We start from the raw sequence: 13,971 nt of genomic DNA, 5'->3' as shown, positions 1-13,971 counted from the left end.
TGCCCTGGGGTGAGCCTCCCCCTATCAGCCTCTGTGGCCCTGGGGTGAGCCTCCCCCATCAGCCTCTACTACCCTGGGGTGAGCCTCCCCCATCAGCCTCTACTACCCTGGGGCGAGCCTCCCCCATCAGCCTCTGCTGCCCTGGGGCGAGCCTCCCCCTATCAGCCTCTGCTGTCCTGGGGTGAGCCTCCCCCATCAGCCTCTGTTGCCCTGGGGCGAGCCTCCCCCATCAGCCTCTGCTGCCCTGGGGCGAGCCTCCTCCATCAGCCTCTGCTGTCCTGGGGCGAGCCTCCCCTATCAGCCTCTTCCACCTCCTCCTGAACTCCAGGCCTCTGGTGCTGGCGGCCTTTCCAAGCTCTGCAGCATCTCTTCCTAGCAGAGCTGTCTTTGCTTCAGACATGTGGTGGATGGTATTCCCAAAGGTGGTGACAACAGTACTTCCCATTCGGGCTGCTCTTCCATGAGGTGATTCTGCTGCCCTCCAATCAAGAGGGGGGAGCTCATGGTCCTCTCTCCCTTGCAAGAGGGTGAGCTCATGACTATCTTGACATAGAGTATGGTGGAACTGACACTAGGTGACTTCTGACAATAGGTCCTAAGAGATTCCTCTGGAGTCCCTGGGGTGTCTACTCACCTCTGGGGGTCTTGAGCAATCTGACTACCCTGGGCCACCATGCTGTGAGGAAGCCCAGACCACCTGAAGAGGCCATACTGCTCAGGCTGACTGCCCCAGCTTAGGAATCAGGTGACAGCTAGCATCAACCTCCAGACAGTGAAGGAAGATGCTCCAGATGATTCTAGTCACCAGCTGTCATGTTGTGCCACCCAACAGAGGCTCTGAACATCACGGAGCAGAGAAAAGTCATTGCTTCTTGCCGGCAAAAGGGTTGGTTATGTCACTAAGTTTCAAGGGAGCTGGTTAAACAGCAATGGTAGCTGGGAGAGATGGAAAATCTCAAATCCCACGGAAGGTTACCATGCTATCAAGACCTTCAAGACCCCAAATGCACAAATCCTCTGAAGTCTTCTCTTCCAGGACTCAGTGAGTTCTAAGACCATGTGACATTCTAGCCGATATAAATGTGGAGTGCAAATTTCATGAAGATGGGGTTTTGTTCTCCACTTCTTCAGACAGCATAATGGGCCATCCCCTGTGTGGGACTCCAGAAATTTCAGGCTTGACTGATTTCCAAAAAACATCTGATAATTAAGCGCTTCTTTTTTTCCCCTAAAACTTTGTCATTCAAGGACTCTTTCAGAATTGGATCAGTTTATCATTCTGGATGTTTGTAAGGATAGAGGGCCCCTTCCCACACTGTCCCCTTAGGGAGAGAGTGGATCCCAACACTCCACTCTAATCCTGGGCGTGAGGATGGCAATACCACCATCGCCCATGAGGTAGTGTCTTCCTTCCTCTCCTCACCCTGCCTCCCTCCTACCCGCACCCACCAGGCACTGTGCTAGGTTCTGGGGATACGCAGGCAAACAAAACAGATGATCTCTGCCCTTGGGGTGCTCAGATAGTCCCACTTTCTGACCACATGCTCTTTTTGAATTCTTATTACATTCATAATAAAAATAAAGCCACATGGGAGCTTTTGGACAATGAGGTGATCTATGTGGAGGGTGGAGGATGTAGGTTTTCAGACTGACTCCAGCACGGGGCTGTGGTGGGGGGAGACTGTCTTAACAAGCGTACTGTTGGCTACTGAGCCAGACTTCCCAACTCAGAAGCTTGGTACACAGCTGATTCACGTGTATGGTTGACAGGTGACATTTTACCCCTTGGTGATTCCCCTTCTGCCTTGTGGCTCTGCTGTCCCTTGAAGCCTGGGGGTCCTGTGCATGCAGTGTAGGGTGGACAATACCCACTTGCTTCTCATCTGCCTTGGCTAGCACATATCTCTTTGGAGAGAAGTCACTTGTCTCTGCCTGGACAGACCTTCCCTGCAGCAACCTGCCAGTGCAAAGTCAGACAGGACACAGGGGGCTTGCTTAGGACCCCTGAGAGCTGGGGGCTTGGCTAGGAAATCCAGATGGCCTCAACCCTCCCATCTCGGGACAATCAATCAAGTTTCCTAAAGCCCCCAAGAGAGCTCTGCATGTCCCTTAGTTGACGCTGTCAGTTCCCTCTGCTCGGTAAAAAACAAGGGCCCTCCCTGAGCTGGGCTTAAACCCACCAACTTTCATCCACCTTTAACAAGACAAAATGCTTTAAAAAAAAAAAACAACCAGTAAGCTGTTGAAAGATCCATCACCCCCCCCAACACGAATTCATAATAAAATATTAACAAATCTGTCCTCATTTTGTTGGTGGAGAACTTAAAATCTTTCTACGAAAAAAATTCTCTTCTGTTCCCCACCCACAGAGAGACATGTAGCAGAACAACGCCATAGAATGGTTCTGATGCTGTGTTCCTGCTGCCAGGGAGCTGTAGTTCCCACGGCTTTCAGTTCATTTTGTGTTATAAATTAATAATGTGTGTATGATTGAGAGAAACTCATTAAACGCGTCATAAAATAAGGCACTTAGGTAAGAAAAGTGCGAAGTGAGCCTGATGCTATGTTAAGTACACAAATCATCTTTGTTTTCTCTCCATTTAAAGTAGAAAATGGCTGAAGAAGTAAATGTAGTTAGCATAATTCTATTTTCAAAGATCCAGGGTACCTGAGAACAGAATTTGCATACAAATCAGAAAAGACAGGTTATCCTGGCCAATGGGATTTTTTTTTTTTTTATCTTTTGTGACAGACTCAACTAGATAGTAAGGGGTGTGGCCATAAAACTGATAGACATTTTCAGGAACTAGGAGCTTTCCAAGACCACTTTTACTGGCTGGGAGACACGGGGCGCACTTGGAGCTGGAGCCCTCTTAAAACAGGATGACCCAGGCTGGAAAATGCATAGGAAGTTTCCCAGGGATCCTAGCTGCAGGGAGCCCCCCTCTTTCAGGACTAGACCTGCAGCAGGCAGGTGGGGGGGGGGCAGGTAGGCCTGCCTTAAGGGGCCTGGGTGTGTGGCCCCATCTATTCTGGCTCCTGCTTGAGGTAGAGGCAACTGTGTTCTGGACAAGTGGAGGCTGACACCTCGGACTCAGCACAGACTGGCTGTAGGCAGCAGTGATTCCTTTCCCCACCGGCTCCTCGTTCATTAGCTGAGGAAAGCCTACGTGGAATGGGATCTCAAGAAATGACGTCAGAGAGACACAAATGCCAAAAAGTACCTTTGCTGAGCAGCTCAATTAGAAATGAAACGACCCAAAGAAATGCGGCGGTGGCAGAAAGGCCGTCCAGGGAGAGCCTGGGCAATGTATTAGCAATCACCACCCGAGTATTCACCAAGCAAACAGCAGGGGGAGCACCCACCAAGGGCCAAGTTCTAGGGGAGGTGATGTGCACCCCAAACCTTGAGGTCCTTCCATGTAAACAGGCATTATTGGCCTCATTTTTAAATATGAGGAACCTGAAAGCAAAGGAGGCCTCACAAATAACTTATCAAAGTCACGAGCGTGTAAGGAGCACACCTGAGAACAACTCACGGCCCAGGGTCCCTTCCCTGCACACGTGGCCTCGCTCCTTTCTGCACCTCTGGGAGCTGGTACAGGCACCTGTAGGCGCTCCAGTGCCACGTGGGGCAGGAAGGGGAGGCAAGTGCATTGGGAAGCTGATACGACATCTGTTCTTAGGAAGGGCAGGGAGGTCATTCCAATTTAGCCTAGAGTGGTAGACGGTCAAGGCCAAGGGGGTGCCAGGGGAAGAAAAACGATATGATCAGGAATGCACCTGCTTCAGCATTCTGCACGCTGCTGCCTTGCTTTTTCCTTTTTGTTTTTCAGCATTTGAAGGATAAAAGAGCATCAGGAGTTGACAGGACGTGCTGTTTTAGACACATGGGTCACCTCACGTCTCTGTCTGGGTCTCAGATCAAGCTCTGCAGTGACATGACAATGCTGTGTCCACGTCAGTTCCCTGCCCCTCCTGTCAAGGCTCATCTTTGCCAAAAATGTCCCTCCCCCACAAGAGCCTAAAATAATCCCCCCCAAGAGCCTAAAATAATGACAGGGCACAATTCTGTCCTCCCAGCTGTGGGCTCCACACACATGGCTTATCTGAGTGGAATCTTTGACGCAGTCCGCTGGGCTTTTTACCATAATCATCATCATCATCTTATGGCTGAAGTGAGGAGCAGCCATGGTTTATGTGAATTTTAGGGTCCACATTAGGAGTCAACCAAAAATAGGCAGGAAACCCCCAAACCAAGCACAGTTTGGATTCATCCACACTATCACACTTAATTCTGTTTAGTTCAAACACATGATCTACACAGGAGTTGTGGGGCCCAGAGGGGCCCCCAATCCCATAGCAACCCTTGGAGGTGGGTCTCAGTGTCACCATTGTTTCAGATAGGAGGTGAGGCCTAGAGCTTTTAGTTGACTTATCTATGGCTATTCTCCCAAATAAAGGCAGAGTGGGGTTTCCAACCCAAGATATCAAATGCAGCCTGCATTCTCATCGTTTATTATGGCATCCCAAGTGTAGACTAGTAGCACCACCGGTTGCTTTATCCTGCCCAGGCACTGTCTCCAGGTTGTTTCTTATGAGGAAAGACAGCATTGCCCCATTTCCCTCCTGGTAGCATTTCTGGAGAGGTCTGGGGCTGCAGAGAACAGGGCTGTCCTCTAGCATCTACGGACACTTTGATAACATGAATGAGCCAGATCAGAGACTTGTCCACGTGTGTTTCTGATCTTTCCAGGTCTCTGTGTAGATGATGCTTTGCCAAATGCAGATTATTCCTAAGTTTCAGGGTGCCTATGAGCTGATTCATTGATCTTGACTCTATGATCAAAAAATCACATGGAAAGTAAGGAATGGTCACCATTAGCCAGGTGCCGGTGGGTGGCACCTGTGCCTCCTGTCGTGTCCCAGACCTGTACACACCTGCGCCTTTTGCATGTCACACACATAAGTGCTCCTCACCTTCCAACTCACACAAATGTCAACTGCTTCTCAGGACACACCAGCTTGGGCACCAACCTTCACTGCTTTCCAACTTCTGTGCTACTATTAGGCTGATCTTGCAAACGTTCACTGAGCCCTGCTGCTCTGGACTAAAAATGTTTCCAAATCCCTTGTTGATAATTCCAGCCTTGGGTATCGTCACCCCCCAAAACCATAATTACACTGATACGGCAGCTTATTCAAATGACTGCCATTCCTCAAACCCACACCTTAAACATCAACAGGAGCAGTGGAGCTGACCTTTTGAAAAATTTCAGTGAAATCGAGATAACTTTGCTGCAGCTGAGTTCGACAGACTCTGAAATTATAAGCTTAAAAGAGATAACCTCCTCCAACGGCTGAGCATCAAAGCCAACTCGCTGACATGTGTGCAAAGATTAACAGTGATCGCAGATAACAGGGGGCGAGGCACGGCTGAGGCGCAGGAGGACACAGCAGCCAGCAAGGAGGTCACGCAGTCTTGCTGACTTTCCGCAGCAAAAGCCAGAAAGCCACTTGTAGAACATTCTGGACCTGTGTATGGGGCTGCTTGGCTTGGATAGTGTTTCACGGACATGAAGCCAGCAGCTATTGACTGAGATGTGTGTGTGTGTCGAGGGGGTGGCAGAGGGGAAGCAACGACCTGGCTGTGAACACCACAATGACAGGACAGAGGGGAAGAAACCCTGTGGAGTGGTGGGACCTACTATAAACTCAGGAGGAGGATGTCACACCCTGGGGCACCTGGACAATACACCATATTGTTTCCCTGCTACTGTATTCTTGACTATTTCAAGCACTATCTTAAAACAGAGAAAATCCAAGCCTCTTTGGCCTTCCCCATCTTTTTTCTTCCTTTGCTGATGCTGAAACCGTTATGACTTCCTATTTCCACCGAGAGAGTTGATAGCATGCTCTCCAGTGTCAGCTACTGTGTTTCCCCCAAAATAAGACACTGTCTTATATTTATTTTTTCTCAAGAGGACACTAGGGCTTATTTTCAGGGGATGTCTTATTTTTATTAAGTATAATACAACAATCTACATTTATTCCAATACAGTTAAGTCATCCTCTTCTTGAATCTGACAGGGGGAACCAACCTTGTTGGTGGGGCTGGTGCTAGTGATGCGTAAACTCCTTTCCCCTAGCTGTTTGCACGTGCGCAAGAGGATGCCTGTGACCATGGTTACCACATGTGCACCTGTGCAAGTGCCAACAGCTTGGAGAAAGGAGCTATGGAAGATAAAAGGTATTCCAATCTTCCTTACTGCTCCGCACAGAAATGCAGGGCGTGGCTATGTAGCATATCTGCATAGCCACGCCCGCCACTAGGTCTTATTATCCGGGTAGGGCTTATATTTAACAAATGCATAGAAATCCTGCTAGGGCTTTTTGGGTAGCTCTTATTTTCAGGGACTCACAGTACTCTGCTGACTTCGTGTGTAAGAGACTGTGTGGTGTATGATGGGGGTGGGGGGTGGGATTTTGCCTCAGCAGAAAGCCTGACCAGCGTCTCCTGACGTGAGGATGTGTGTGCATAATTGCCTGTGTTTATAACCAAGCTGAAGCCACAGGCCAAATGACAAACTGCAATCCCTAAATATTTTTGTTCACTTCTTCTAAACCAGTTACAAAACAAGCCAACAAACACACACCAAAACCATCAGCTGCAAGGGTTGGTATGGAGCCCATCGCATTCTGAGTGGTGATGCTTGGAAATCAGAGAGGCCTGGGACTGCGGTGGGCTGGGAGGGAGGGCAGAGGTGAAGGCACAGACAGAGTGTGGGATAATTTGCCCCTTCCTCTCCCCTCTGAGCTGGTAAGTAGAAGAGGGCTGTTGGATCCTGCAGGAAGCCAGCAGCGCAGGCCTCATTGCAGGACCTGGGGCCCATGGACAGCTTCACCTGCTGGATTATGAGTATCTGGAGAGTAGGCATATTTGGGGAACTTTCTTCCTAGAGCCTGACAGTGCAAGGTCAGAACAGGTAGTCCAAGAACATTTACCATGGGAAGGAATGCACGCAGGAATAAGGAATGAGTGGGCCAGTGAACAGCAGGGGCTTGGATGTCTATGGGGTGGGGAGATGTCAGGGTAGCTACAAGCTACAGGCAGACAGTTTTCCAGCCTGAGTTTGGGGCTTCCCCACTAGGCACTCCTTGCCCCACCTTTCCCTACATCCATCCCTCAGCACCCTCTGACATGCTATCTTTCTTATTGTTCCCTTCCCCACTAGAAAGTAGGCTCCAGGACAACAGGGATTTCCACTTATTCTGGTCACTCAGCCCCAGTGCCTGTGACAGTGCCTGACACAGAGAAGGTGCTCGACAGATTTACGGAATGAAGGACTATCTCTACCCTCTTACGATGGAGGGGCCCTGCTGCCTTGCTTGCAGAGAGGCCTAACCCTGGGAATAACAGGCCAGAACATGTCTGGGAGGCTCAAGGTAAGAAAAGCAAGCAGAGAGGCCACCAGCTGTATCAGATGGCAGGCCTGGCCGCAGGAAGGCTGGGAGATGCTGGGACATCACTAATTAGCATTGCCGGGGCAAAAACGCCTTAGCCTTCACCACTGTGCCTGAAAAACTTGTACAAATATTTCCAGCAGAAAAAGATTCCCCCTATTTATAAAATACTTGAATGTGATGAAATTTACAATTGAAATGCTTTTCATTAAATGAAGAGTGTGCTGTGGGCTGAAGCAGCTGACTATTCAAAGCAAGAGACTGGGTTTTATCAGACTGGAAGTTTGATTTATACTCAAAGTTCTTGCCACTGCCAAGGAACCAGGCACCCCCTGCTCCCAACCAACAAACACACACCTGATAATTATCCTGCCTCATACGTAAAATGGGACATATGCTGTGACCAGTTATATAACTGATGCCATGAATCCTACTTTGGAATGCACATCCGATTCTCTCAATCCTTTACTTCAAATCTTTCGGAGGCTCCAAATGCCTGGAGAATGGAGCCCCAGGCTCTCCTCAATCCTGCATCAAAAGCCCTTCCCATCTGGGCCTCCATCTGACTTTCCAGTCCTAAGTGACAGCCAGCTCTTGCCTCACCTCCTCCTTAGATTTTATTCTTTCCTAAAATTCTGTTTTTATTCTCTTTCCCACGCGGCTGTGAGCTCCACAGGGTCAGGAACCACACCCGTGCCATCCACCCCTGACCTCCAGTCTGCCTTTTAAAAGATCTGATCTGATTATGGCTTTGAGGGCTCCCACTAATATCCACGCCAGAACTGAAACTCCTCAGTGTGATGAGGGAGGCTTGCCAGGGTGTACCCTGTCTAACCATCGGGTCTTCTCACTCACCTCACCCCACTGACCTCCTGTACCCTGAGGAGAGCTGCCTTAGCCTCCATGCTCTGAGCCCAGCCGCTGTGCTTTTCCTGGGCTACTGTCTGCCCAGAATGTCCTTCACTCCTCTGAAGAATGTTCTTCAGAACCTAAAGAGCTATCTGCTTGTCCTTAAACTATTGCTGGTTGACTTCTCAGAAATCTTTCCACCCTGCCCCAGGACACATGCACCCCCCGCCCCTACCAGCCCCAGTTCACCTGCACCTTCCCCACCTTGTTTAGCTATCTAACACCCTCACCAGGTTCTGGGCTCCTTGATGACAGGGACCATTTATTATTGTATTCTTAGTGCCTTTCCTAGAGCAGACACCCAATAACTATTTGCAGAATGAACAGAGATCCAGATTGCAACTGCTCTACTCTGCTCCTTAGGCTTTGAATGGTGGATGAACTTCATAGCCTCAAGACCTGACTTGGTTCCTGAGTAAGTCTGGGCAGCGAGGTACACACACACGGGGCCTTTGCAGGATTTCAGATGAAAGGCATCCTGACTGCCCTTTCCCCTTACTTGGCTCTGAACCTTGCTCAGAGTATCCCAGGCAGAATCACTTGGCTAGCTTACAGAAGCCTGGAACTTCACAAAGCAGAGGAACATCTGTCGCCACTGTATGGTTCTCTTTTCTGGCAGCCACAGGATAGCAGAAGGTCTCAGCGTTCACTGTGGAAAACAGGTCACTACTGCTGCAAATTCCTGGAAGACCTTCTGACAAGGCTGCAAATGCCCCAGATCTGCTCCAGCCTGATTTCTGCTGCTCTCTTAGTCTGAGCAGCCATCTTGTCATATGGTCAGATGGGCCAGGAGGCTGTGTCAGCGCACCTGCCTTCCCCTGTCTCTCCTGACAACAGACCTGATATACCCTCCTCCCCATGCCTGCCCCTGGTGACAGCAGCCCAGGAGACAGTGGTTCCCGCAGTGCCCATCAGCATCTTGTGGCTGAAGCCTGTCCAAGTGAGCTCTGGGCACTGCCGCCTCCTTAGGGTATCCTTTTGGTCAGCTGTGTGACGGGGGCAGATAAGGGCGGGCATGCCAATCATAGGGAGGAGGCCACTGTACCACAGGACGGTCCAGTGCTCACTGGGGACACCACAGGCAGAGGCTGAAAACCCAGGAGATCCAGGCTGAGAGGTTTTTCTGTTGCCATCTAATCCTGACAGTAGCATGGGATCATGAAGGGCCCTGATCAGTGCTCTAGGATGCCCTGTGTAGCTACCACGGAAACACCTGTGTGGCACCCTAAGGGTTAACTCTCCCATCTTTTAAATAGGCCACAAAGAGCAGGCTACATCCTTCAGTGTAACCCCAGTGGATGTCCCAACACAGTGCTGGTTCCTTGCATGTACGTGGCACGCATGTCACAGTGTGTAGGGCACTTTCATATGTGGCATCTCATTGATTCACACAGCATTCTTTGATGCACGGTGGTGCATACGTTATCACCTTCCATTTACAAACAGGTGTCAGAGGTTCTGAGAGCTTGAATGATTTGCTTTGATCAGGACTCAAGCATTCTCCAGGCCCCAATCCAGTCACTCCCAGTTTTGTGTGGTGAGGGTGACGCCTGATTCCTACATTGGGTCAGATTGGCAGCAGTTTTAAAAACCTGTAGCTGAGACTCAGCAACTCCAGGGCCTCTGTAATTAAAGTGCAGCCTGTGGCCAGCAGCACCAGCATCTCCTGGAAGCTCATTAGGAAAACTGAATCTCAGACCCACCCAGACCAGCCGCATGAGTGGCCTTCAACAAGACCTGGGGCGGGGAGGGGCTTCTGCAGTGGGAGCTGCTCCGTGCCTGGCAATATAAGGCTTCCTCTCTCTTCCTTGGCTTTCCTCTGTAGCTTCACCTCGGAGAGGTGTCTTAGGTGGGGTGGGCTCAGAGAAAAGAAACTTCTGATAATTGTAAGGAAAGCGGGTCTGTTTGTCCAGCTTCCCTCCCTATGGACTAGATCTCCACCTGTCTCCTTTTCTCTCTTCAGCTCCCTGCTAAACACTTTTAGCCAAGAGACACAGCTCCTCGGCTGACTCTAAATCTTCTCCCTGGCATTAATTTTGATAGAAGCATGAAGGTGGGGAATGTGATATCAGTTTTCTTTGATTTCTGAGAATCCTAAAATCTGTTTAAAGTACTCCCAATCTGAGCTGTGAAAGAGTCGTGATTTCCTAAAGAAGGTCTGTGATGGTAAAATTTTCTCTCTCTCTTTTTTTTTTTTTTTGAGAAAGAGTCTCTCTTCACTTCTCCACTGGGGTGCTCGGCTTGACTGACACACTCGATAATTGCTTGGTAAATCAGCAACTCTGCTTAGCCACAGGGCTAACATGGCTTACAAACACAAAAAGTTGGTTTCTTTTTTTTTTTTTTTAAAAGAGGTGGAGCAAAGCACTATCATAGAAATTAGACAAACTCTTAACCAGCTTTGCTAATCAAGTGGGGATTCCCCTCCCGCCCCCTGACATGGCTCCCAATTCACAGAGCAGTCACTGGAATCCTTTCATGATTCTCTCTGGGTACTTTTTATACGGAGAGTATAGACTGAAATCAGGTGTTGATGTCTCCCTATGCATCACTAATTTCCTTTCCTGACCTTTCATTTTTTCCCACATTGACCTTGTAACCACCACTGGGCTTGGTTCCTTCTTTGTGGTTCTCAGCACAATAGTTCAAGTGGCGTCAGGCCAGCCCTGTCTTCTGCAGGTAGGCTGTGGCCAGGGTGCGCATTTGGGGCAGCAGCCAGTGCTATTGGTTTGGGGGCCCTTATTCAGCCCACGTGGTTGAAAGTAGCAAGAAAGAAGCATTTTATCTTCCCTCCCAATCATTCTTTTTTTTTTTTTTTCCCTGCAGTTTTTGGCTGTGGCTGGGTTTGAACCTGCCACCTCCAGCATATGGGGCCAGCACCCTATTCCTTTGAGCCACAGGAGCCGCCCTCCCAATCATTCTTTATCAGAAAGGGCCCAGTACTCTTCTAATAGTTCAAAGAAGAAGTGTACTCTTCTAATCAGTTCAAAGAAAGACAAACCCCTAATTACAAATTAAATACACTCAGGACTATTTAACTGTTAAATACATCATTTACTGAACATTTGCTATTCTCTTTGATAGAAGCAGGCTATTATTTTACTCTTGTCTTTGGAACAATCTTGGGCCCTACTGAGGTTTCTGAGTCTATTTGCTTCAATCTGGTTCTGACTGCTATTCAGAAGAGCCGTATAAACTGCCTCCTTAGCAATCTCTGGCTGGTCCATGAACAATTGGTTTAAGTCAACACTGCTGATCAGAATCCTTTGCTCTACACCCTTTTGGCTAAGAAGACATGTGACACTGGCTGCGTGACTCAATTCAGGTTCCATCAGAGCCCTTTCTCTAGAATTCCAGCTATAATTTGATAGGGACATAATGGTGGATTCACAGGGAGAAATACTGGTTCAAGAATTTCCATTCCCAAACCTCTTTGCTCCATGGACCCAGCGTTTTTAGTTATTTTGTGAATTCTAAGGGCAACTTCAGACCAGGGAAGAAACACAAAGAAGATGGTGGAGGCACCAGGGCAATTTTATCCCAGCGTGTGCTTGGGAGGGTGGGGTGAAGTGGGGAGGAAGGTGGTGAGTGGAGTGAAGACTCTGCAACTTTCAATTTTTCTTCACCTCTGGGACTGAAAAAAGACAAGTTTCCACTTTTCCAAAAGATAAGTGTCAGCTTAGCCAACAATTAGGGTGACCCCTTGATGCTGGGCCGGGGGATCTTCACCTTGGGCGAACAGGAGATGCGCTGACTGGCCGAGATGACAGGTCAACACCAACAACGTGACCGCTGGGGAGGGCTGAGACGGGGGGGGGGGGGGAACGCGCTGGGGGTGCTTCTGGCTTCTTTTTGTAAGCCATTCCAGTGGACTTTATATGAGAGTCAACAAAGTCCAGACTTGGCTTTGGTTTGGACCAGCACACTGATACGCTATTCAGACCCGTGCAATTAGAAACCCGGAGGAGGAAATGTCTTGGATTGGAAAGTTAAGGAGTAAGGAAGTCTTTGCAGTGCACATTTCCCCGAAAGGGACATAAGGTACAAGGAACCCCCAAGTCACCTGGCTCCAGGGACTGTGGGGCACTCCCGCCTGAGCCTCAGAGCTCTGCTCCCACCCACCGCTGGAACATGCCGCGGGCTCCTGTTTCATACAAAGGAGCTTCCAGGGCCAAGGAGCAGGAGGCGGTCAGGGGAGAGAGAGAATTGTCGCCCCGAGCCCACCGGAGCAGGTGCACGCCCTGCGGCACGTCGCCGCTCGCTCCTCCCCCCGGCCTGTCCCCGCGCCGGCCACCAGGGGCGGCCCGGCAGCGTCAGCGCGCGGTGGCGAGGCCTCCTCCTCCGGAGGCGCCTACCTGTATCTCTGCTTCACAGACTGCTTCTCCGCCGACTTGCAGACGTGGCCCGCGTAGTACAACGGGAAGAACAGAAAGTTCCAGTTGGTGGCGAACCACGTCAGGGTGAAGGGCGCGTCGAACCTCCTGAAGGTCAGCTTGGCCAGCTGCGTGGAGCCCGCCCAGGAGGAGCACACGCACAGCACGACCGCCACGCCCCAGAAAATCTTCTTGAGCTGCGCCCGGGAGCACGTCCAGCAGCGGCGGCTCGCTCTCCCGCCGGCCTCCGCCCCGGCCGGCGCCTGGGCCTCCGCCGGGCCCGGGGAGTCCCGGGGGCGCTCCTCCCCTGGGGAAGAGAAGGCCGAGGTTAGCGGGCCGCAGCCCTCCGCTCGCCGCTGGGGGCGCCGCGGGGCACCCACCGCCGCCGCCAGCCCCTGGGGGCGGGGAGATCGGGGGCGCACGGGCGGCTGGCTGGGGACAGCCGTGTGATGCGGCACCGCAGTGGCTCGCCCGTCCTCCACGGACCTGGCCTTCCACGTGGGGCCGCGGCCAGCCGGGCAGCAGCAGCCCCCCTCCCGCCTCGCCTCCTCCCCCGGGAGCTGGCTGAAAATTCAGAATGTCTGGCCCACCCCGGACCCCTGAATTAGCCTCTGCATGCTAATTCTGGGTGCTTTGGGAAACTTGTCCCTAGCACACCCCCTAGCACACCGAGCGGCCGAGATATGTTCGCTCTAGTTTACGTCTGCCTGGGTGCACTGCCCTGTTACCCGGTGCTCAGCAGAGCTAGGAGCTGGAGATTCCTATCGGAGGAGGTCTTGACCTCTAAGGGTCCCAACCTTGACGGAAGCTTTTCCCTGCCCGTTGCTAAAAGGCGCAGATGCCAAGACTCCTTTTATTTTGCACGTACAGCAAAAAATAGATTCCCCTGACCCTCTTATTTTTCTATCTGTTTTAACGGGCTTCCTGCTGATAGCCTCCGGGCCCACTTTGAAGCTTTACTTAAAAACCACAACCTCTGGCAGCTGGTGTGTGAAAGGCCGCAGACGCTCCATTCTAGAAGAGCTGTGTGATTTCTGGAAACCAGGCTGCAGCCCGGAGCCTGGCTCTGCCGCAGCATTTTCCCCCCCGCAGACCATGAGAAGGGGGAAGGCGTTATTTTCCACTGTTTGCTTTTCATTCATGATTGTGGGCATGTCAGTCAGCTGGAAATTTAAACAAAGCTGTAGCTTGTGTTATGTTAGCTTCTGTCAGGTGTAACTATGGA

General features: G+C 50.7%; 1 protein-coding gene across 1 annotated transcript in view; it reads right to left on the bottom strand.

Moving 5' to 3' along the window:
• SLC35F3 (solute carrier family 35 member F3) overlaps positions 1-13,971 on the bottom strand; it is a 129,180-nt gene that overhangs the window by 98,007 nt on the left and 17,202 nt on the right. Inside the window, exon 2 of the mRNA XM_003797432.3 lies at positions 12,729-13,053. Coding sequence (XP_003797480.1) covers positions 12,729-13,053 — 325 coding nt within the window. The remainder of the gene's footprint in view (positions 1-12,728; positions 13,054-13,971) is intronic.

This window comes from Otolemur garnettii, unplaced genomic scaffold (genome assembly GCF_000181295.1).
Source record: "Otolemur garnettii isolate 467f Iridium unplaced genomic scaffold, OtoGar3 scaffold00116, whole genome shotgun sequence".
Classification (NCBI taxonomy): Eukaryota; Metazoa; Chordata; class Mammalia; order Primates; family Galagidae; genus Otolemur; species Otolemur garnettii.
Note: the sequence above shows the minus strand (reverse complement) of the source record. Positions and strands in the feature narration are given on the sequence as shown.